This window comes from Chelonia mydas, chromosome 3, assembly GCF_015237465.2.
Source record: "Chelonia mydas isolate rCheMyd1 chromosome 3, rCheMyd1.pri.v2, whole genome shotgun sequence".
NCBI classification, from domain to species: Eukaryota; Metazoa; Chordata; order Testudines; family Cheloniidae; genus Chelonia; species Chelonia mydas.
The window spans coordinates 88,750,549-88,775,573 of record NC_057851.1 but is presented as its reverse complement, the minus strand read 5'-3'; the positions used below and the strand labels follow the sequence as shown (position 1 = coordinate 88,775,573).

The following is a 25,025-nucleotide window of genomic DNA, read 5'->3' as shown; positions in this document are numbered from 1 at the left end:
TTTATTCCGTTTTTATAATTAATAAATCTATTCAATGTAATTTTTCTTTTAAACAATCTGTTAGATTGAGGGAACAAACCTTGGTCAAGATGCAAGTCTAACAAAAACATATTTGCTCTGGGAGCACATTCTGTGCACAGGTACTGACTCACTTGTAGGAGAAGAATACCAAGATGTGGGGTGTTTTAGATATAACTGTGTGGGGATCAGAGCTAGTCAGCACTAAAGTCATACAGCATCTTTAAAGTTAGGAAGAAGAACTAACAGTGTTATGCTTCGAATTATTTGTTTCCCTCTTCTGCATGCTGATGTTTGGTATTAATGGAGTTTAACACCCACAAAGTAAGGTGGAGGATGGTGAACTTGAGATATTTCTTCTGCTATAATTGAAATTGTGAATACATTATATACAGCATGCATTAGCGTGCCATTGTGGCCTTATGAAACTAACACTGGATTTTTTCACATATAAAACTGACGTTCAAGTTCTAACTATGTGTATTTATATCCCTAGAATGCAGAAGTTTCAGTTTTTGAAGTGAACATCCGTTTTGTTGGTGGACTGCTTTCAGCATATTATCTTTCCGGAGAAGAGGTAAGATTATCTATCTGCATTGTCAATCTAAAATTCCAATCATCCAGATGATTGGAATTGGATAATATATTTTTTTTCTCTCCATTCTCAGTGTTAAATTTAAATGGTGTCTATTCTGTTTGTTGCCATGGTTTTTGAAAATGCTGACTGGGTCCCATCTGAAAGTGGACCAGTTGAAGATTTGTGCTCTTCCCTTCCCCCTGCTTCCGCCCCCCCCCCCCCCCACAGTTATTGTTTTGTATAAGTCTAATGAATGGAAAAAATTGTCTCAGTTGTAAAACTGTAATCAGTGTATATGCTAGGTGTAATGTATACGCTAGTTGTTACATTCAAGCACAGAGTAGTGAAGTTTGCTGATGCTACTGGAGGTGGGTTTGGATCATATGCTTCTCACAGGCCAGTTTGGAGTGTATTGTCACAGACTCGCACAACTTACAACTCTGACAGGACTAATTATTCATCCAAGTGTTAGCAAAACTGCAGTTGGAAGATATGACTGGAGAAACTGTTGATATGATTGAAGGGGGAACGGAATGAATAACTAACATACAGATGCCAAAGGAGACCCCTAAAAATACCACTGCTCAGGGGTCTTAGATTAGTTGGTATGAAATTCGGGTCTTAGGTGAGTTGGTATTTGGTATTCTGGCCAGCTGCAGAAAGAGAATGAAGATTGCTGTGTGGTTTTTAACTTTTGTCCTGATCCTCAGTTTTATAGATGTGGAGAAAGCAGAGCTGGAATTTGTCCTCTAATCTCAAACAGCCAGTGGTGTCAATCTTTACTTGTTTCTCATAGCTAGTCTGGAGGCCTCAGGGACCACAAAAGCAGTAGCCCTCCTACCAGTAGTTTCCAGTGAAGAGCATGCTGGCAACTATTGCAGAAGTCTTGATAGCTGCTGCTAGATATTTCTTCTTGACTTCCTTCGCAATGTTATGCCTGTTTTTTCTTGAGCAAACACAAGCAAGCACGCCTCATGATGCTCTTCACAGTGGCAGTTACACAGAAGGCGTTGGGTTTATAGTTAAAAATCTAAAGGTTCTATGTTTAAACTCCCCTGTTCAAGTTCTCTGAAGCAGTTTATACTCTCACATAGATATATTGCTTCATATTGCTCCACATTCAACGTTATTATGATAGTAAATCCCAGAGGCTGAAACTAACCACCTTTTTGTTTTTAGTAAATATACATTTTAACTGAGATGTTTCATCTGACACTTGAAAGAAATCAGCCATCATTCTACAATAACTTACTGACCCAGAAATGAGTCCATCTAGAGTAATTTTAGAAACAAAAATATCGGGTTTTTTCAGTTAAATAGTTATACTCCACCAATAATTTCTCTTCCAGCAAAGCTGCTGCTGCTCACAAACTAGTGAGCTTTTCGCAATATAACCTATTGTTAACATTTAATTAAGCAGTAGTAACAGACGTGGAGAACATTTCTTGGCAGTTAATGACCAGCTAGAAGAGTTAAGGGCTCTGAACTCAATTGGTCATTAACTGCCAAGAAATATTCGACCTGTCAGTTATTAGGTCTATTCTAAACCATCAAAATATAAACATATAAGGAGAAAATTAATGATCTTGTGCGATTATACATAAACACACACTACTTATCATGGATACAGTATTCTGTTCTAGTACTTACATTCCTCTAGAAATTACTTACCAGTATACTAACTGGTAAGAAAAGAGGCCTGTGTGTTCAACATGCCTTTAAGTCTATAGATGTGAATAAGTTATTTTATGTAAGATCTTTGTAGGACAAAATAGTTTTATTGGCTGAAGAAAGGAGGGTAGGTCATTATGGTGCTACATGTGAGCCTTTGGGTGAAAATCTTACAAGTCCAAAAATTGACACATAGCTACTTCTTTTTAGTTGATACCTGACCAACATCTCTTGGGTCATCCAGTCCAATTCCAAGTGGAATAGGAATTTGTGCATTCTTTCAAACTTTTTTCCTCTACTACAAATCAAATCTAGTGACAATGCATCCTCCACAGGGAGGGAGGAGAGCAGCTGGATTTGACATCCTCCACCTTCAAAGATCTCTGCTGTGTTTGATAAGTACATACCACCTCACAGATGTCTCGATTATTTCAAGATATCAGTGCTTGTTATAGTACCTCTCAAATACTGGGCAGAGTGTTCAGCACCTTTTTTATTCTGGTTCCTTCACTCCTCCCATTCCCCCCCCCCCTCCCCCCGAAAGCCTTGTGTATATTGTTACAGTACCACCACCTAATGGATAATATAGTATCATCTTGTCCTTTTATTATTTTTGTCAGACAATTCTTAATTGACAAGTGTGAGATCATGAATTCCCTAAACAGTTGTCTAGTTTAAAGAAAACAGTTTCTATTGGAACACCCCCCAAAAAAACTTTTGGCTTATTTTCCATTCTCATTTAGAAATATTTTGATTTTGCATTAATAGATAATTTTCCACTTCAAATTCAGCTACTTGAGTTCTCTGAACTGCTATCTAGAATTATATCATGCGGTAGCTGCATATCTCTAAGATGTAGACTGGAAAGAGCTTATGTTCATCTGAAAGTCTCTGGGATGTTGGTCCTTTTTTCCTGTATTAGAAATGAACATTTTTGGACTCCATGGTCTCATTATTCGTTTCGGAAAATCGGCCGGATATGGTTGTCCCTGCAGTTGTCAGGTAGCTACTTTCTGGGTCCCATGCTGTGGCTGCTTGAGCATAATCTATACATGGCCACTGGTGAAGCTTTAGTCTGTAGTTGAAACACCTTTTTAAATCAGACATTTCAAAGTGTAGGAATTTTTTTCCTCTTGACAAAAAAAAATGGCTAAAATTAATAGGAAACAATTGTTTTGGTGGTAATTCTCTTGCCCAGTTAGGTGGACTCTTTTCCAGAAGCAAATAAGTTGGTTAATTAATCAACTGGCAAACAACAATTTATAATGTTTGAATACAGGCACTTCTCACTTTTTTCTCAAGGCTAAGTATTACAACTTATTTTAAAGTACAGTGGTCATTTGCCTGTCTTGTTACTAGGTTTAACTTGTGAACTGCTTTGAAGATGTTTGGTTTTTTAGAACACACTTACATTTATTTTCTTTGAAATATATGCCCAGTGATTGATTGTTTTTCATGGCTTTAGTTATGCCCGCCCCAGCTTATGGCAAGGGAACTGCTACATATGCACTCCCAAATTGCTCTACCAGCGTCGTCAGACCAAATTTGTAACAACCTTGATATTCAGGTTAGACTTAAACCCCTCCCCTCCTTGTATCCAACTAGCAGTTGTCGTAGTGCTTTAAGTTCAGTATCTTGACCTATTTCTGGTAGGCGTCTTTAAAAAGATTCTTACCTTTCAGAAGCAGTGAACTACAAATTATCTAGTTTTCTAATGAAGGTAAACTCTGGAAATGATCAAAAAGCTGAACATGGCAAGCTTTAATATAATATAATATGACATGTTCTGTCTAAAAACATTTTGGGAAAATAGTCTTCATGTTTAAATGAGAAATTTATGGCAATTGATTACTTGAGAAGGAAAATTTTAAATATATCCTTTATTGAATATTTCTGTTTTGTGTTTTTAGTATCTTCAGCCACAGTTCAGAATAATCCTTGTAATACCTCTGACCCTTACTCATATGAGTAAGCCTTTGTAAGTAATCAGAACCTCTTGTATGAGTAAAGTTTGGAAGATCAGATCCTCAGCTCTTCCACATCATAATCAGATTGCCTATGAAAAGTGTTATGTTGATGTGCTTTGTTTTCAGTAGTGTAACTAAAGGCAGCTTTGGTTATGTAAAAAGAAGTGATTGAAACAATAATTGTTGGTACTTTGGAATTAAATGCCCATGGTTAATGATCTAAAATAGTAACATATTGCACGTCCCATAATTATTTGTAAATTTAAGTTTAATCATAATTAACTAGGAATATTGAAACACATTGAATAGATTCTAAAACATTTTGCTTGCGCTAAAATTCATTCAAATAAAATCGTGAATGTAGCTCATTTTAAAAATGTGATAGACATTGAATACTTTGGTCTGATAGCCAAGTCTTTACATGGCATATTTGACACATCTTGTTGCTGTAATTACATTAAAACCCACTGAAAAAAAAATTGCCTTTCTGGATTTAATCAGGCTACCATGAATGATATACAAGTATTAAAAGAATTAGATTTGAAACCAGGAGTTTGTTTGCATTTGGATTTAAATGTTAGTCTTAAAATAGAGAGAACACACAAGAAAGGTCAAACTTGACTAAGACGAGCTAAACTTTTCATCAGTGTTAAGAGCACTTCAGGTATTTATTGACAACATAATCTGAAAAGAAGCTTAGATTTTAAGATCTTTACTTTTGTTGTGTGTCTGGATTACTAAAGAATATTGTGTGTGTAACTGAAGACTGCTTTCTTGCTATTTATCAGATGTGCTAGGGAGAAATAGAGTTCATTTATGAGGGAGGAATTGGGGATAAAGTTGACTTGGGGGTGGGAGAGAAGAATCATCATTTGTCTGGAAGTAATACAAATCTTTGGGAGTTTTGTTTTGCTTTCCTTGAGGGTGCCACTAATGCTGATTTTTCCTCTTTAGCTTGACCACTCTTACACTTCATTTGCAGTTAGACAATGGATTTATTATTTTATCTTCAGTTCTGCTTATGGCATGGTCAGTATAGCTTATAATAGTGGGCCAAGTTTCTTGCAAATTTTTGCTTAATTGCTAGAGGAATTAAAATGTCTAAATCTGTTAAAACCATATGACTGACTGACTGATTCCAGTTCTCAGCTACCACTGTGCTCTCTCCATTATTGTCCTGGGAAGACTGCTACTAGGGGCGGGGTGGGGACGGTGTCAGAGCTGCCATGTGATGGCCACCATATGCTGCACCCATAAAAGAGGTTTTACTGGAGGGGAAGCTTCCTGAGCATGCTTCACCATACCTTCTCCTTGTCCCCACTCTCTATTTTCTGCTAATGGGAACACAACAAACTCCTGTCTAGTCATATGAACAAAACTAGTTTTTTAACAACTTTTTGGAGTCAAGCTCTTGATATGCTAACAATAATCAGCAACTGAGTGGCTAACTGGAATCCCCACAAGAGCTGTTCTTCTACTGCTCTGCAGCACTGCAGTCCCAGGTAAGCGTGGAAGAACTGTGGTGCTATTGTCAATAAACACGATAGCTTCCCTCTCAAGCTCTTGTCATTGATAACTGTACATAGATATTAGACAAATGAGAGCTGTACAGAGGGGACAGGCAGTTCTTTGACGTACTTTTTCATTTTATCATTGGCTGCTGCTTCTGAGTGATGTTGAATATTCTTCTAGCTATGGGCACTCCTTTCCTATCCCTCCACACCCGACAGGACAATAAGCAGACACCTCTTGTTAGATTGGTGGGAGCCCTCATAGTTGGTCACACAGTATAGGGCACTTGGACATCCCACGAAATCAGGATACACACACATCCCCTGGAATTCAGAGCAGTCTGAGAAGCATGCAGGGCATTCTTACCGTTAATCCAGTCTCAGCACATTCTCATAATGTCAGACATGACAACTGATCCGCATAAACAAAGAGGAAGTAGTGAGATCCATTCCACTGTGCATATAAGTGGCCAATTTATAGAACTGGAATATCAAGAACCACAACACCCTGTCTGCAGCATACCTTGCAGGAACCCAGAATTCACTGGCAGACAGCCTCAGCAGGTGCTTTAGCTCCCACTCGTAGATGGTGGCATACAGCTAACTGGTGAACAGCTTCTTCACTCAGCGGGGAATCCCATCCTGCCTCCCAGACAAACAGGAAATGTAGCACATACTGTTCCATAGAGTTAAAAGCCAGAGGGACCACCTGATCATCTGGTCTGACCTCCTGTATATCAGAGGTCACCAACAGCACCCAGTGTCCACACATTAAACAACTGAAATTAGACCTGAGTATTACAGCTCACAGAAGACTAAACTATTACATGCCACAGGCAGAAAATAGGAAGGACTGAGGTGCACCAATGCCCAAGGCCCCCACAAGGGCCAGGGAAATGAATAAGTGAGAGAGACCTGGATAATTCTGGCAAGTGATCTGCATCCATGCTCTAGGAAAGCACAGGGCCAGTTCTCCAGAGGCGATCATCTCCTACTCCCTTGGATAGATGGTTTGATCCTGCTGCTTCCTTAAGTAATGTGGAAGATTTGACAGGACAGAGCATGAGTTGTCATCATGCCCAAATGGCCTAGAGAGTTCAGGTTCCAAGGTCTTCTCCATATGTCAGCCCAGCTGCCTGCCCATCAACATTCTTCCCTTCCCAGACCTCGATTCAATAGAACAGCAGGGTCAGACATCCCAATCCAAAAGCTCTTTGCCTCACCTTGTTATTTGGATGGGCATTGGATCTAGAACATTCCTGTTCTGCAACTGTGCAAGCCATTTTTACTAATAGCAGAAAGGAGTTCACCAGGAAATGTTACCTCTCTGGGCCCAACCCAATCATATGTCGCCAGAGACGACAGATATTCCTTGGTATATTGGGTTACCGCCTTACCCTCAAGATGACAGTTCTTTCCCTTAGCTCGATACAGGTTCTCCTGGCAGCGGTCAACATAGAATCATAGAATATCAGGGTTGGAAGGGACCTCAGGAGATCTAGTCCAACCCCCTGCTCAAAGCAGGACCACTCCCCAACTAAATCATCCAAATTTAATTTTGTATTTATTTCCTTTTGCCCCAGATCCCTAAATGGCCCCCTCAAGGATTGAACTCACAACCCTGGGTTTAGCAGGCCACTGAGCTATCCCTCCCCCCTGGGCATGTCTACCTCCAGTGCATAGCTACCCTGTAATTACTCACCCACTAACCTCCAGGTTCTTAGAGAGCTTAATTAGAACTTTCCCACTGGTAATAAAACTGACCCCTCAATGGAACCTTAATTAACCCTTTCAGCACTTACCAAGCCTCCTTTCCACCCCCTGTTAGCCTTCGTAGACAAGTGAAGCACTTACATTCCTCATTGCATCAGCCAGACAGATAGGTAAACTGGGGGCACCAATGGCAGGCCCTCCGTATGCAATATTTCATTAAGACAAACTACTACTACTTACTACTACTGCTGCTGCTACTACTATATCTGAAATTTACCCCTACAGTAGTTTTGGAATTTCCCATAAACCCCCAGATTATCAACTCCCCTGTATTCTTCCCAAAGCCCCAAGCCTCCAGTGAAGAGAGAGAACTTTATTCCTTGAACAAAAAATGAGCTTTGGAATGTTACCTACAGAGAACAAAGCAGGTCAGAAAGTCACTCGGGCTGTTTGTTGCCATAGTGAAACAAGCTTGAGGACTAGTTATTTCCTCCGAGGGTCTCCCAATTGGATTTCTGGCTGTATTCTACTTTATCAGCTTGTACATCTTCCTCCCCCACACAGGATCTGGGCTCATTCTTATGGGAGCACAAGCAGCCTCAGTAGGAGGGCCAGCTCCAGGCACCAGCAAACCAAGCAGGTGCCTGGGGCGGCAAGTGTAACGGGGCAGCAGGACGTCGGGCCTTGGGGCGGCAATCCACCCTCGGCGGTGGCAGGAATTTGGCAGCTGCTCCATCACTCTGCCTCCCTGTTCGGCTGCAAGTTTTTTTTGTTTGTTTTGTTTTTGTTGCCGCTTGGGGCGGCAAAAACACTGGAGCCAGCCCTGCTCAGTAGCATCACTTCAAGAGGGTACTTTTGCTTGTTGTTTGCAAGACAGTAACATGGAGTTCCATTCACACGTTCACAAGATGCCACACCTTGGTCCAAGCCTCCTCCTCTGATACATTCTTTGGGACAATAGTTCTACAAGCAGCTAGGCCACGTTGCACCCTCCTCACCAAGTAGTGCTTATCAGTCACACACAGTGGGATTCGACCAGCCCTCGAAGAAGAAGGGGAAGTTGCTTACCCTTCATAATTGGAGTTTTTTGAGATGCGTGCAGAGGATGGAAGTTCTGTTTTGTGAATAATGTTGAAATTTTGAAAATGGGTTTCATTCCAAAAGGAAATTCTCTATGAAGGAAAATTCTGAGGGGGAAAAAATCACTTTGGGTTGATCAAATGTTCTTTGTTTTGATTTTGAGTATATTTTAGAACTTTATTTAACATTGTAAAAATTTTAAAATGAAAAGTTTCAAAATGGAAAATCAGAATGTTTGCTCTGAAAATGTATATAAGACATGTAAACATGGTTGAAACTGTTTGGGGTTGTTTTTTTTTCCTTCTAAAACTAAGTTCCAATAAAGTCAACTTGATTTTGTGAAGTGTTTTGATTCTGATAGAACTGCATAGTCCGGCAGACTATAGCGCAGTTGAAATGTCTCTGACTACCTGTGTTTCATATTCACATATTAACATCCTAAGAAGATGATTGGGGACAGTTTTATATTTTAGTGGTATTGTCTGTCAGCAAAATGAACCAAATACAAAGGTTTATTTTTTTCCAGTGCTGCTAAACCCCAATTATCTGAAATTCAGATGATCAAAAATGTGAAAATAGACAAAATTCTGATTTTAAGGGATATGTCTCCTGAGCCATTCAGACAATCAGAATGTAAACGTAGGTTAGTCACAAAATATACTATTTGTGTATGAAATGTAGATATGAGATGAAAGAACTAGTCACTTAAATGCAAATTTGCTATTTTTATTGTAAAAGGTGTTCCACCATTCAATAAATTATTTCGAATTATACAACTAAAAATGTAGTTGTATTCCAGTTTACTTATATGTTGAATATTTAATTTGATCAGTACTGTAAATGGCTAAAATATGAGAAGTGTACAGAAAACAAATAAAAACAAAAAGATATGTTACCCTGTTGTGTGCGTGCATGTGTATATATTCTAAAATAAAAGCAATAGTATTCTAGTGTTTGATTTTTTTTTAATGACTTAAAGAACAAGAGTAGTCTGTCTTACTAGAAAAAGAGGGCTAAGAAGTGTTCCTCTGCTCTGACTATGGCAAGCTTTCCAGAGGACAGCTCAGCTGGGAAGGAAGTTGCCCTTTTGTTTCCTCCACTCACAAGCAAACTTCAAGGACCCAAATTGTGAGGGTAACAGTTACCATTAAAGAAACTTAATGAGTAAGCATTTGCTGTTCCTGACAGTCATAAGGATAAACTGCAGTCTGCCAAGCCCAAGTATTTTTCAAAAGCTTTCTTGTCAGGTTTCACTATAAATCCAATGAGAGCAAAAAATTATTCTGTGATTAGGTTCAGTGCTTTAGTTATGACAATGTTTTCCAGAGTCATTGCCCTCTAAGATCACCACTTTGACAGGTTAGTTCTAGGTCATAGATCTAAAGGAAAACTTAAAGCCACAAGAATGTAAATCCTGTTTGGCAACTGCCTGGAGCAGAGCTTCTGGTCTGTCTCAAGCCTGAATAAATATACCTTCAGTATTTTTCTTTAACAGGCTCCATCTGTTTCTTTCTCTCATGGGATGGGGCAGATTGAGATTAATTAAAATGGCACAACCAATTTAAATCAGTAGGGGTACTTCAATAAGTCAATTAATGCAATGTGCAGTAGTAAATGAAACTTCACCTTACATTTACACTGTCACCATTTACCCCACTCCTAAATGTGCACTTCTCTGCATTTAAGTTCTAAACTCATGTGGGTGGCGCTTGAAGACCTTGAAGCGGGGACAGTCCTCTCTTGGTCCAGTAAACCAGCCCAGCTAAAGCAACAAGGAGCAGAGCAATTCTAACTTGAGATCATTCCAAACTGCACATCTCCTCTGAAGACGGGAGTTGTTTAAAGGACGGGTCAGTATTGCTGGATTCTGGTTAGAGGATAAGACCACTTGATCTCTTATCAGACTTAAGCAACCTCCTAGTCTTTTTGCTATCCCTCTTCCCTGGCCAGCACTTTCCCAAACAATAAAGGTGGTGGTTACTCACAATGCCGTTATTTGTTTACACAAACTGCAGAAGACTTCACAATTCCTATATTAAATTAAATAAAGGGTGCAGGCACTTAGCATTAGTCAGACTTGTTTTGACAAAGCCAATAGGCGTGGTGTCTTAGATGTTAGGTTTTAACAATCAAATGGATTGTAGCCAGTGATAGCCCATCTCTTTGAAAGAATCCTCAGTAGTAATTAAGAAACCAGCCATTCAGGAGAGGGTGACCATCCTTTCCTACCCTGCAAGAGAAAACACATGTTCATTTTGTGCCTTGTAACAGATGTGCCATATGAAGGTGATGGCCAAAGTTTTCCAAGATGTGCTGAATATACTACCCTTTAAAATGTTGCTCTCCCCTGGGGGGAAAATTGACACACTCTAAAAATGGCATCATGGGGTTCCATGTATGCCTCTATCATTTCTATATCGGATTACAAAGAGATTTTTTTCTAACTCTCAGTCCTGCCATCTCTGGTTTCACTTCTCACATGTACAATATAGGATTTACAGGCTGAATTTGGTCCTTAATGATATCTGTCAACCATTGCTTTTAATGGAGTTGCCTGGACATCACTGGAATTCACGAAGCATTTCTGCTGAGCACAAGAATGTGTAGTTAGTCTCTACAATGTTTAACAGGAGTGAAAAGCATAAAAACTTACTGTCACTTGCCTAAGTAGCTATGACTTGAAGATGCACACAGCACAGATCTGTTAGCAAGAAATTACTAATTTTTACAGTCACTATTCGGATTTGAACCACCCTTGAAACTGAATCAACAGATACATGGTGCACGAAGTCACAATCCTGGGTTCCAAATCTGTCTCCATTTCTACAGTTGTATACAAAGAGTGGGGCACTTGCGAGTAAGTTTTAGCCTCTCTAGCTCATTAAAATTTTGAATTCTTGCAGTATTATGAGGAACACAATGTAAATAAATAGTTCTGCAATCTGCTGTAATTTTTTTTTACCACAAAACCTAATAATTGTATAGCTCCACTACTGGGTCTGATCTCTATAAGTGTAAATAAAAATGTCCCATATTCAGTGGAACTGCTATGGAGGAAAACATCTAGAAACTGCATCAATCATCGGTTCTTCTTCCAAACTAAATGAAGGATATGTGGTCTTTCTCGAGGATAAGTGGTAGAGGAGGCGGGGGGAATGATCTTTATTAAAATGGCTACCTGTCAGTGATAGAAGCTGAACAAGTTTAGTATAATTACAGTTGTGCTATATTATCCTCTTCTGGAAGTCATCTTACTAATATATGATGCTTCTAATATGTGAGTTCACAGTAAGAGCTGGTAATTCCTAATCCAATTTCAGTTTTAGTTTAACAATTAGAAGAACTTTGCCCTTTAAACATGAAATATTCAGTATAACCTCAGAATTACGAACACCTCAGGAATAGAGGTTGTTTGTGACTCTGAACAAAACATTATGGTGGTTCTTTCAAAAGTTTACAACTGAACATTGACTTAATACTGCTTTGAAACTTTATTATGCAGAAGAAAAATGCCGCTGTTAACCATCTTAATTTAAATGAAACAAACTCAGAAACAGTTTCCTTACCTTGTCAGATCTTTTTTTAAACTTTCCCTTTATTTTTTTAGCAGTTTGTGTTTAACACAGGACTGTACTGTACAGGATTTGCTTTTTTGGGTCTCTGCTGCCTGATTGCGTACTTCTGGTACCAAATTAGGTGTGTGGTTGACCGATCGGTTTGTAACTCTTTGGTGTTTGTAACTCTGAGGTTCTGTTGTATTTCAGTATTACGTATTCAATTTCTGCTGCTTCATGTTAAAACAGTAAAGGAAACAGTTACTCTTTAAAGGAGTGCTGTGTTTTTTCTTGATGCATAAACAAATCCCACTACTGTTCAGTGGAATTATACATGTGTATCAAGGGGGGGCAGTAGTATGCAGCTACCACAATGATAGTGCTGTATAAGAACTTGAACAGAATAGATCTTGTGCGTAAATGACAGTAAAATAAGCTTTAAATGTTCACTTTTCTTGAAAGAAATATTGAACTAGTGTGTTTTAGATTTTTGAGTTTAGTGTAGACTTGATGAAACATCCATATACACATGATGACTTACCTTAAAACTTTGGCAGATAAACTGAGGAAATTTGTTGTCCTTCAGAAACCACCAAATTTGAGCTGCCATCTTGCTTTTTTTCCTGTGTCCATCCACTACTATTTACAAAGGTTTGACTAATGCACCTGTTCGCAACTTCTGAAAACAAAAGCAAAGTTTCTGTAGAAGTTGTTTGGCTCATTCCTCTCCTGGAGGAAGTCGAGGGTGCCAGTCAGATGGAGTGTGTGCATAGGACTTCAGATCCAGTGTTTCTACACTACATGAGACCTGCAAGTCTCTGTTTACCTCAAACCCTTTTGATGTAACAGTAATGAGCTCCTCTGATCAGTTGTGTTACAACAGTTTCCTCCACTTTTTTAATTTAAAGGCAAAGAATTGTTTCAAGTCACTTGCAAAAAATGTTTTGTTTAGAAATACATAGATTCTTCACAGGGAAGTGTGACTTTTCAACATAATGAAAACAGTACTTACTATTATTCAGATGCTCACCTTTATAATACGAAAGAATTCTTCAGCCCTTTGTATCCCAGGGCCAATCCCCAACTGTCTGGTTTCTGCTCCTGTTCCATCAAAAGGGGAATGTCTGTTTGCTACTGCTTACTCCTAGTAGTTTAACACTGCGCTGCTACCAGTTGAGGAGCTCCTTAAATCGTTGTTCTGACATACCAATAAGAAATTCAGGTATTTTATACCAAAATTAATAAAATTGATTGGAAGCATAAATCAACTAATAGGAGAACTCAGTAAAATACTGCGCCTATTTCTATTGTTGTACGACAAAATTTAATATGAATAAGGGCTTTTAAGAAGTGTTTTTCCCACTAGCAAATAGAACAAGCTTACAAATGTCCTGTGATGTTGAACCTGAAATTTAACAACCCATCTCCTCATTCGCTATTGACATTAAAGAGCAAGTAGGACAGCCACTGCCTCCACAAATTGCATGCCATCAGCACATAATTTCAGTCTTTATGTGCCTCCCATAGTGATTTAGGAGCTTATTCTATTGCTAAATCATGGCTTAAAGTCACTTAATGGCATTAGAATTAAAAGATATAGCCAGATTTATGAGGCCAGGAATGAACCTTCTGTGAGTGCTTTATGCTGCTTAGAGAATGTAATTATTGATTCACAACATAGCACCTATTAGGTGACTCCCTCCTTTCACACAAGCTATGCTGCGAATCAAATCTTACCAGTCAGCTATCTGAAAAGAAAATTTTTTATGCAAAGTGCTACCCCTTGTTTGGATATGGTGGCTCACAACATGTAAAATGAAGTTTCTAAGTTTGCTGCTGTAGCTAGGGTTTGGTACACAAAGCTAAATGAACAGAAAATTAGGAAGCAGATGCTTGTGGCTTAACAGTGGAACTGTGCTTAAAGATACTCATTACTGGTGAATAAGGAGCAATTTTATTGGGACAGCTGTTTCCTTAATCAGGAAAAACTCAAACCCCTAAGATGACATCCAGAGGTATACTGTCTCTTCACAATGTGATATAGTATGTCTCGCTGTTGTATACTGTGTTCTTTACTTAAATGTATAAATGTTTTAATTTATACCACATAAAGTATATTGTCAAAACCATGTAGTGTTAAATTTCTTTCTTCCTTAGCCATGGAGGAAACAGAACCATGAAATATATTGCATTTATGTTCCACTTTTGGCCTCCCAACGTACTGTTTATCCCAGAAGAGATTAGTGGACTAATAACATTCCATTTCTATGAGCAGCATTCCAACAGCAATTAATGAAAAAAAAAAATCTGTCATAGATTGTGAGTTCTGTGGGGTATAGACTATCTACCTGTGGCATATGTCTGTACAGTGCTTTGCACAGCGTGGGACAAGGATCCCGAGTGAGGCCTTTGGGCACTACCGCAGTACAGATGATAATAAATGTGATAATATCAGGTTACTTTCCCCACACATATAGGTCATGTGAAAGCAGAGATTTGACATTTACACTGGTCTGAGATCTAGGATCAGTATACAGTTGTGGACCACTGAGAGTTTTAACATCTGATATCTTGCCATCTTGGGATTCCAGCCTTTACAGTGATACAAAACATTCTGTTTCTGTTCCTACGTGATAAGAATGGTACTTCCAAACTCTGTCACTGATTTATTGACACTGAGATGCTATTTTAAAAAAACTGCTGTTAAGAAGACTATAGGGGGACCTGATAGTCTTCAAATGTGTTAAGGGCTTTTATAAAGAGGGATGGTGATCAAGTGTTTCTCTATTTCCACTGAAGGTGGAAAAAGAAGTGTTCTGCTTAATCTGCAGCAAGGGAGATTTAGGTTAGATACTAGGAAAAACTTTATAGCTTTAAGGATTAGTTAAATACTGGAATAGGTTACCAAGGGAGGTTGTGGAATCGCCATTTTAGGAAGTTTTTAAGAACAGGTTAGAGAAACACCTGTCAGAGATGGTCTAGGTATATATGGTCCTGCCTCGGTGAAGGGAGATGAACTGGGTGACATCTCAAGTCCTTTCCAACCCTATGATTCTGTGACTTCTGTATAGTTATTCATTCGTTAATTGTTGTATAGCTTTTTCAAACACAACTCATACCTGAAAATTAAATACCTCAAGCTGAGAAATTTTTCCATTTGTATGTTCCTCTAACTTCACTTTTAACTGTACCAATAAACATAAACCTTAAAGAAATTACAAATACCTGTTATAAATATCAGCTACGTTAGCAATTACTGCCCTTCGCCTCCAGATTAAGGGCCCTTCCTCAAAACTTTTAGGCTGTTTTTGCAATTTATGGCTACCTGAGCACTTCCTAAAGGTACAGAAGCATAACCAAAAGACACAGTTCAGTATAATTGAAACAAAACCCTCTGTCTTGCAGTTTGTTTTATGTATTTATTTTTGATTTGAGCCTAAAATTGAGCAGTCACCTGCCTAACTGCCAGTTTCAAGCATAAATCTAAATTCAAATTATTATACAGCAGTTTCTCGTCCATCTCTGTTTAGTTCTGTCTTCAAGCTTTTTAGTATTTTGTGCTGGGCATTACTGGCTTCCCTAAAAGATTTCAGAACACAGTAGAGCTACACTTTAGTTCCCTAGTTACAGTGTTTCAAAAAATCATTATACATGTTAGATACTGCTAGGATTAGCAAGTATGATTGATTAATTTTTCACTGTTTGTATATTTGGATTAAGCATGGGAAGCTCTCACTAATCCAATTATTTCAGTCTGATTAAGCTCTCCAAAGCCTTTTCTGACAGGGATAACTTCATGGCACTGTTTGACTCTTTTTTGGTATGATGATCTTTCGAACAATAGAGGAGTAATTTCCTTTTCCTGCGGTTCATGGTACCATAAAACAGCCAAAGCTAATCTACTGAAAATAGTGGCAGGATTTTGGTTGTTACATTAGGTAACTCTTTATTTCTAAATAGAAAACACTTCAGAACAATTTTATTAGTTTTAGTCAATGAGCAATGTAATACCAACAGCAATTTGTCTTAAGGTTTAACTGCCTTGTAAAATTATGGGTACATTCCATGCTCTGACTCTCAAAATAACATCATTCTAAAAACACAACATACAGAACAGTATGTACCACATTATGTATTTATATATGTTAAATACTCCAGTATCATATTTAGGGATTCGACAATTTATGAATAAGTAGTTAAGATAAGAGTTTAGCCACAATGTGTTAAGCTAAGCAGAAGATTTAAAATAGCTGTAACAAAGGTAACAGTAACTAAAGAACTAAGAAAATCAAAGACCTTCAGCACTGACTGACATCTAAATTCTGGGAGTGCAGCATAACAGAAACAGAACTTTTAGGGCATGGGTACTAGCGGAGTCTGTATGTGGAAATGTTTTGTAGACTACTACACATTTGACTGGAGTCAGATTTCCAATATAGCTATGAGATGCCCAACATACTGTTACTGGCACATTTATTTATTCACTTCTGGATTTTTCATGACCATAACTTCCGAGGGTCCTATAGGAATACTGTTACTTGCATCTGTTTAATGTGTTTCTTTACACTGAATAAAGTTAGACCGAGACTGTTTTGAAAGTTAGAGCCAAAAGTTAAGCTCCTAAATCTATATTTATTAGGCATTGAAATATATAGTCTGATTTTTAGAAGTGCTACACACTTTAACTTCTGTTTTCTGAAAATCTTGTCCAGAATATTCAACTTTTGATAAGGATGTTGTGCTTGTTTCACGCACTTCCGTATAAAAATATTCAGTAAACATAAAGGGGCTTCCATTATATGATCTGTATCTCCCCATTTTGCTTTACTACCACAATGTATACAGTTTCACATTTCACTTGCTTTTTTTTGTGATGGTGAAGGGAATCAAATCTTCCGCAATGTGCTAATATAATGAGTTTGATATATGCTACACATTTAGAATTTTGTGATTTTTCTTTGTTTCCATTTCAATGACCTACAGAGAAGCAGTTTAGAGTCTTAAGGACTTTTTTTTTTGTGTTGCCATGTTTATGATGTTTACCTTATAATCACTTAGCAAGTTATTCAAATGCTGAGACACATTCAATAACAGAGCCTTCCCCTGCAATTGTTTGTTTTTACAATTACTGTTGCATTGCTAGTAATAGGTATTTTATAAGTTCACCATTGTTTTAAACTATGCTTTTAGGTTGATCCATTGCATTTTTAAGGAAATGGTGTATGCATCGAATTTAACATACTAGCAAACTCTCAAAATAACTTGTAACTAACAATGCAATGGCAATTATAAAATAACTTACCTGCAGGTAAAGGATTTGCTGTTGAATTTGTGAAAGCATCTTGATAATCTGCATCTGGATCATAAAGACCATGAATATGACGTTATAGGAATTGCTGAAAATAATGTGACATTTAAAGTAGTACTCTGTATATAAAAGTGGTGTTGCATGCTAAAGGACACACCAGTATGTGGAAAATAGGATTTCTATGTGTAGCTTTGAACATTTTTTTTTTTGGGGGGGGGGACACGACATTTATTTTAGTAGGTGGTCTTGTATAGAAGGTATCAGAATGAGCTTTTCAAAGGAGTTCTCTGTTAGCAGATCATTTTAAACTTAAATAAATCAGTACTCGTTGTGGTAAAAAGTCTTCTATTATATTGCCTGAGGAAAAGCAAAGCAGACTGTCCTTGTTCATTCTCGTATCCTTGTTTCTTTGTTTTGCATTGTAATATTCTTGGGCTGGCCCACTGGGAAAGGCGGTCAGTTGCTGCAAAGAAAACAATGCATCTTAGTCAGAGTCCTGTCTATTTCCATCTGTAAGTGTAATGAAAAAAGTGAATAATGTTTTATTGAACAGATATAGAAGTGAGAAGAAAATGTTTTCAATACTTGTTTTTAAAATTCTAAGTATGATGTTTTCCTGATGTAGTTGTTAAAGTTTAACTTCCAGTTTCATCATTCTGTAGAGAATTCTTTCAGGGGTGTACGTTTTATAATTTATTTTATTTTTTAATCAATCAGATACCACAATGCATAAATTAGTTTGGAGCTGAAGGATAAGATAAAATTACCCCATCATTGCTGGTGAAGGTTAATGTCTTTTGATGGAGTTAGAAATGCTCTTTAATTTACAATAATTCACCATGCTTGGATGTGTATTATAGTTAGAATTTGTAGAAGGCACTTGTTCCTCCTTTGTGTTCTGTTTTCCCTTTTTCCTGATCACTTCATTTGCAATAGTTATTAGGCTAATTTGACTTTCATAAATATTTGTCATTCCAGGTAGAGGGCATCATTTTTCTCTGAGAGCGAATATGTATGCCTGTTTCATTCAGGAAAAAAAAACACCCTATACTTTGGATTGTTCATTCTCACCACAGAAAATAGCTTTGCCCTCAATCCTGCAATTAGATCTGGGCGAGTAGCCCTTTGTGCCCATGTGGATGTTAATGAGGTTCCATGGGAGTATAAGGGCCTGCCATCATGGATGTGATCTCAGGACTGGAGCTTCTTGTTAGTTGGAACTATTCAGTTCTGAATATTTGATCTACTATCTTGAAAATAAAGCTTTTATTTAAATCCACAATGATCAATTCAGTAAAAGAAAAAAGTTTTATGAGTACAGTTACCACTTCTGCATACCATATAATAGCATGGTGAATGGGAGTAATCTCTCTAAATAGACTTTTTAAAAACTAATTTATTTAAACTCTCCACACATACAGTCTAAAGTTGGTGTCCAAGTTCACCAGAGCACATAACTTAAGTTCTTTGCTGAACAGGGATGACTTTCTGAGTTTGGAGGAGGTCAGAAAGGTGCTTCACACACTTTGAGAGACGATTGAACAAATTATAAAAGCAATTATTGTAGGAAGTTTGCTGATGAAAATACAGTGTATGTAGATGTGGTTATTTTCCTTATCTTGTACAAGGAATAGTTCTAACAAGTGTTAATACTGTGAAAGACAGAGAATTAAAATGGAGGAATCTGGGTGACTTATTAGTAATAGGGGCCACAATACACATAGGCATTGTGTTATACCAAGGCATGCCTTCCCAGAGCTTGTGTATCCTATCGACAGAAAGAAAAGGAGTACTTGTGGCACCTTAGAGACTTACAAATTTATTTGAGCATCAGCTTTCGTGAGCTACAGTAGCTCACGAAAGCTGATGCTCAAATAAATTTGTTAGTCTCTAAGGTGCCACAAGTACTCCTTTTCTTTTTGCAAATACAGACTAACACGGCTGCTACTCTGAAACCTATCGACAAAGTAGTTCATTTTGCAAAACTATTAATCTAGCCTCTCTCTCATGAGGAATAAATTTATTTAAATATTTTTTTAAAATTAAGGAACTAAATTATAGAGGCAGAATGATAAGTTAACAATTTTAATGTGTTCATTGAATGAATTAAATGACAGGTTAAGTTTGGTGTATGACAATAGATGCAATAGACATGTTTAAAATATTCTGAGGGAACAGAGACAAGTTTGGTAAACATTGGCTAAAATCTATATTGGCATGTGGATGTGTCTTTAAAAATGAAAGTTTCAACTTCTTAATTTTCATCAACTTGTAAAAAGCAAGTACCTTATGGATTCTTTTGCATAGCATTTATTTCTTGCACACTGTTAGGAAATGTATGGTCTGCAAAAGAAAAAAATGTTCTGAGATAGATTGAGCTAACTAATTGCAGCTAAGATGAGTTTTTCTTATTTGTTGCTGAACTGTATTAAAGGTTTCAGTTAAATGAATAAAAAGTGGCTTTCGCTGTTAGCTTTTTGTCTATTCAAGGATGGTGATTTTTGCTGGATCACATTCCAATTCAGTATGTTCAGCCATTCACACAGCCTTATTGTATGCTTGAAATCACAGTTGCCAGTACTGTTTTTTACTCATTAGATAGTTACCGCACAGTCAGTAGTACAGTCATGTTAAATTATAGTCTTAGGTAAAATTAAAGAATGTCTATAGTTCCTTTATTCTAGTTCAAATTTTGAATTTTGGAAAGAAGTTAAAAATTATTAGAATCAATTGAGTAATTTATGAAAATCTTTGTTGCAAGTGACAAGAGTGGACTTTTATGCTCAAGACTTGTTCTAGAATGTTAGTTCAATTTAAAAATTACTCTGGTCCTATTTTCTTAGTGGCTTTTCCTTTTCCGTTTCAATTCCTGTACTTCTAGCTACTAATTTTGAAAAGGGTATTCCAATTAACTTCCTAACACCAGTATGCTTAATTTTTTCTTGTGTTTTAAAGCTGATGTAATATTTGTTCAGAGCATTAGTTCACATGAATAACTTATGGCTTTCCTTGCTTATCTAAAAGTGGAAAAATATTTCCTTAATGCTTAATATTAGAACCATTAGTTTTGGCTAACCAATTCTTGTCTCCCTGAAACAGACAAAACAAGCTTCAAGGAAATTGAGATATGTCAACAAATAAGTATAACAAGATTGAATGATGGAAGTTTTATTACTGAAAGTTGTGAATAATTTGTAGTTCAGTATTGCAGCATTAAAACCTTGATGTTAAACTAGTTAAAGTAATATTTTCTTGTCCAGAAACAATTACTCTAATATATCTCTTGCTGAGCCTGTGTATAGGCTGCTTAATAATGATTAATACAGCCAATAATGTACCACAGTTATGAAATCATGGTCATGGCCTTGTATCCTATAGTATAGTTAAATGTATGTATGTTTTTATTTATAAAAAGCAACTCAGACTGTCCCGGGGCACATGCCTTAAAAATAATACCCATGAAACATTGACAACCATCAACCTTGACTCCTGTTCCACAAAATAAAATACGTACTGCCACAATGTCTCATTCAGGCAAAACCCCGAGAAAAGATATGATCTCATACTGTGTCCTCCTCTGTTGCATTAGTAGGGAACATAAATTCCAACATGAGTGAGGTCCATCATGATATACTGTACAGCCAGTCTCCAGATGTTTTAAATATAGGGACTGCTAGCATGAGTTGTCCAGTTGATCTCCACTGTCATGACATCGTATAGGAAAAAGAGATGGTCTCTAAAGTAGCTAGGGCAAAAAACAATATTGGTATTTATAGATCAATCTGAACAACTTGAATTGCAGACAAAAAGAAATGGAAAGCCAGTGCAGTCTTCATAGACTTATTTTAACATGCTCCCGATAGCTAATGCCTCCAAGCAGGGAGACGGTGAATTCTACACTAGCTGTGGTTTCAAAGTATCCTCTTAACCCCAGGCATACTGTAAAGCAGTCTGAAGGACATAGCCATAATTTGTGGCAAAATCCATACCATAATGAAAATATAATAAACTACTTCGAATATTCAGAAACAAACTGGATATCGAAAGCATCCTAAACAAATTGCTTATTTTTCTCATTGTCAAATTTCTGTTAAATCTACCTCGATACTACTTTGGCCCTCATCACAGCACTTAATTCCTGCCTCTCTTCCCTGGAGTAGAGCACGGTTAAGAGTGGGAGGAGTAGGCTGAAGCACCAACTCCTGCTGTCCAACTCCATGCAGATACCAACTCTAGTACAAGAATGCAGCTAACCGGCCCCATCCAAAATCAGACACATTTCTGTTACAAGTCCAATCCCACAATCATTCGTAGTCACAAATGGTAAGATAGAGGACCCAACAGGAAACTATGGTTAGTTTTGGTGTCCCATGTGGTTACAGAATCAGAGGCCAGAAGGGATCATGATCATCTAGTGTGACCTTCTGTATATCTCAGGCCACCAACGCCACCCAGCATCCAGGCACTAAAATCCAGCAACTGAAATTTGACCAAAAAGTGTAAGATCCTCTGATTAAATAAAAACCTACTTTATTTACAAATATTGAAAGTGGCTTTTGGAAAGTACAGTATTTCTTATGAACTGCTGTTACTTATGAGAAGGTAAATGAGTGTGCTCTTCTCTTCTCTTGCACTGGTCCACCAGCAAATGTTGTTTACACACACAAGTACATCTGTACAAAGTTGATGTGTGCATTTTTCTTCCTCAGAAAATTTGGCTTAGAATACCAATTTAAATTGTGATATATATCAAACTGAAAATTGATGCCTAAAAACATGTATTGTAAATGTTTTCATGAGAAAAACTAAGTTGAGGCACTGTTGGAGAGAAAATCAGCAAAGGTGACTTTGATATTTTAGTACACCTGGGATAATTATTTTTTGTATGTTCTATAAAACCCCAGTGTGATTCAAAGCAGATAATAGTGCTTGAACAGCCAAGTATTGTAATTGCTCTCCATAAATAGGTTTCTATATTAAATTGGAACAGTTTTCCTGTATTAGAAAACTCTCTTCTTGAAGAGATCATCAGATAGTGCTCAAAGAAAGCCTTCCAACAGTTAGCTCAGTCCAGCCTGAGCTAACTATTGGCAATTGGAGAGAGCAGAACCCATATTTGCAGTATTGTTATAACTAGATACTTTTTCTCTAAGCATAAAAAGTTCTGTTGTGTTTCCTGCTGATAGTTAGACATATTGAAGTAGTTCTAAATCTTATGAATAGAATGCCAGGTATAACTTTTCCTTCGGTACTAAAGTATTGTATCTTCCTTTTTCTTCAACATCTCTGCACAAACCCCAAGGTGCTATACTATGTAGTGTTAAGGGATGCTTTGTAAAACACTACCAATAGTAATATCAACAACACGATTTATTTCCTAGTACTTAGTACATAGTTTATACGGTATAATATTATGCTTGGTTTTTATTTTTCAGATATTTCGAAAGAAAGCAGTGGAACTTGGAGAAAAGTTGCTCCCAGCGTTTAACACTCCCACTGGAATACCTTGGGCATTGCTTAATATTAAGAGGTAAAAATAACTATTTTTTGTGAATTTAGCACACATGAGGAGGGCTGCATTCAGTTAAATTGAAGCTGAAGTCCTGTGTTTATCCACAGAACAGGTGTAAGCACAGGCAGAGCATATACTTTCTCAGGTTTACAGTCTGAGCAGTGTACCCCAGACTTTGTTTTGAAGAGATCACCTCTGAGCAACGAAAATAATTCAGTCCTGTCCATTTAGTCCTTAAACTCTCAGTAGAGACTGCCAACAAACATGCCAATTGAGGGGGGAATTTTTGTTCACTCTGAACTTGGCTGATGTCAACTCATTCCACAGGGACCTGTGAACAGCCACCAAATGGTACGGAAAAAGTCACATTTTAATATTCTAGAAAATTTTAGTCTTCCTACATGCTCACTGGGGGGAAATTCCTATAAGATCTTATGTTTCGCAGTTCTGAATGTAAATAAATTAAAAATAAAAAGTTAGAGAACGTACGTGAATTCCTAAGTGTGTTTCCCATTTTCTTTTTATCACTTACTGTGCTGCTAGTCATGAGTGCAATAGAAATACCACACTTACCAAAATAGAGATTTTTCCCGTTTTAACCAGTTTTGGAAAGCCTTTTGGGGGAAACATATTCTATTCAATATTTTTTTATACCACACTAATCTCAATAGTAACAGCACTTTTGGGAGTGCATTAAGAGATGTGAGTAACATCTATCATATGATTCATTCTCTTCTCTCTTCCTCTCCCCAGGGAGAAAATTGTGTGTGCAGTGCAGTGTTTTGGTTTACTAGGGTTTTGTTTCAGGTTTTTTTAATATACACATTGTGTGTGTTAAAGGCAGGTTGAAGGAAGTGTGCCTTGCACTTGGGGCAAAAGGTGGTGAAGGAAGGAAGTTTATGATGGTCCTTAGTTTCTTTGGGAGAAAGACTGGTCGCCAGGAAAGCTCTGTCTCCTGCATAGATGAGCTTCATCTTTATTGTAGAAAGTTCCATTTTCTCCAAGAGTGGAGTTGTCGACTACGGTTCTCATCCCAGAGAATAATGATGATCCTTTAGATATTCTGGGACAGGCCATCAACTGCCATCAAGACCTTGAACGTGACTCTGTTGTATGGGAATCCAGCATAGAGAGTAGAGGATGGGTTTGGTTTGCTCATGGTAGCCAGTGTTGCTGAGGAAGCGGGCTGCAGTGTTACAAATTAGTTGGAGTTTTGAAGGGCTGATGGCTTCAATCTACGTACCGCAGGAGCTTTGAGGGAGCACAATATTGAGATTCTGTATAGTCTTGGGCAGTGAAGTCAGTCTCTGATTCCAGGGCCAGGGCATCAAGGGTGTAGTGGATTCAGCACCAAGTGGTTCAGTGCCTTCTCCTCACCCAAAATTAGAACCTTTCGGAATGCTTTCAGAACTGAACTAACTTTTTTGCCGGCCAAACAGAAAAATTAATTGATTTCCCAGCTCTAGCATCAGTAGAAGCTTTGTCCTTTGCCTCCCTTGCTTCAGGGAAGCCAGTGTTTATAACATTTGAAAGGGACTGACACTTGTGGGCAGGAGACAAACTATGACATACAGAAAAGTAGTTTGGATTGCTTTTGTCATGTTGGGCCAGTCAAGGGTAAATCTCTATCCCTGGGGACAAGTTCCTATACAGTACTTTTCTGTTTTGGATGGAAATTGTCTCCAAAAATATGACCCAGCCCACCTCTTTATTTTTGAGCAGAGTTGGACATTTGTCCATATTATTCCCATTCAGACAATGTTACCACTCTTCCACAACATCCAAATATTATTTTCACCTGTCAGAAGTAAGGGGCATGAGGCTTTCTGCTGTTCCATAAAATATCTGGTCTCCACTCGCCTGGAGAAAGGGAATCCGGAGGTTACTTAAGAACCTACTTGTTAGTAGGTAACATTACTGCTAATCCACTGAGTTGTTCCTTTTTAGAATAACATTTATGTTTAACATCCTGACTAGCTCTTCACCATGTGTAATAAATATACTTTACATGATAATATATTTTAAAACACTGGAAAGAAAATTGTAAACGTAAAAGCGTACAGTGAAAGTTAAAGCCGGTCTAAATAAAATTATCATTTGTGTAGTTAGAACAG

General features: G+C 37.6%; 1 protein-coding gene across 2 annotated transcripts in view; it reads left to right on the top strand.

Annotated features, from left to right (window-relative positions):
* MAN1A1 (mannosidase alpha class 1A member 1) overlaps window positions 1–25,025 on the top strand; it is a 211,299-nt gene that overhangs the window by 107,049 nt on the left and 79,225 nt on the right. For both annotated transcript variants that reach the window (XM_043542854.1, XM_007069687.4), the window contains exons 4-5: window positions 515–595; window positions 22,835–22,929. In XM_043542854.1, the coding sequence (XP_043398789.1) occupies window positions 515–595; window positions 22,835–22,929 (176 nt within the window). The remainder of the gene's footprint in view (window positions 1–514; window positions 596–22,834; window positions 22,930–25,025) is intronic.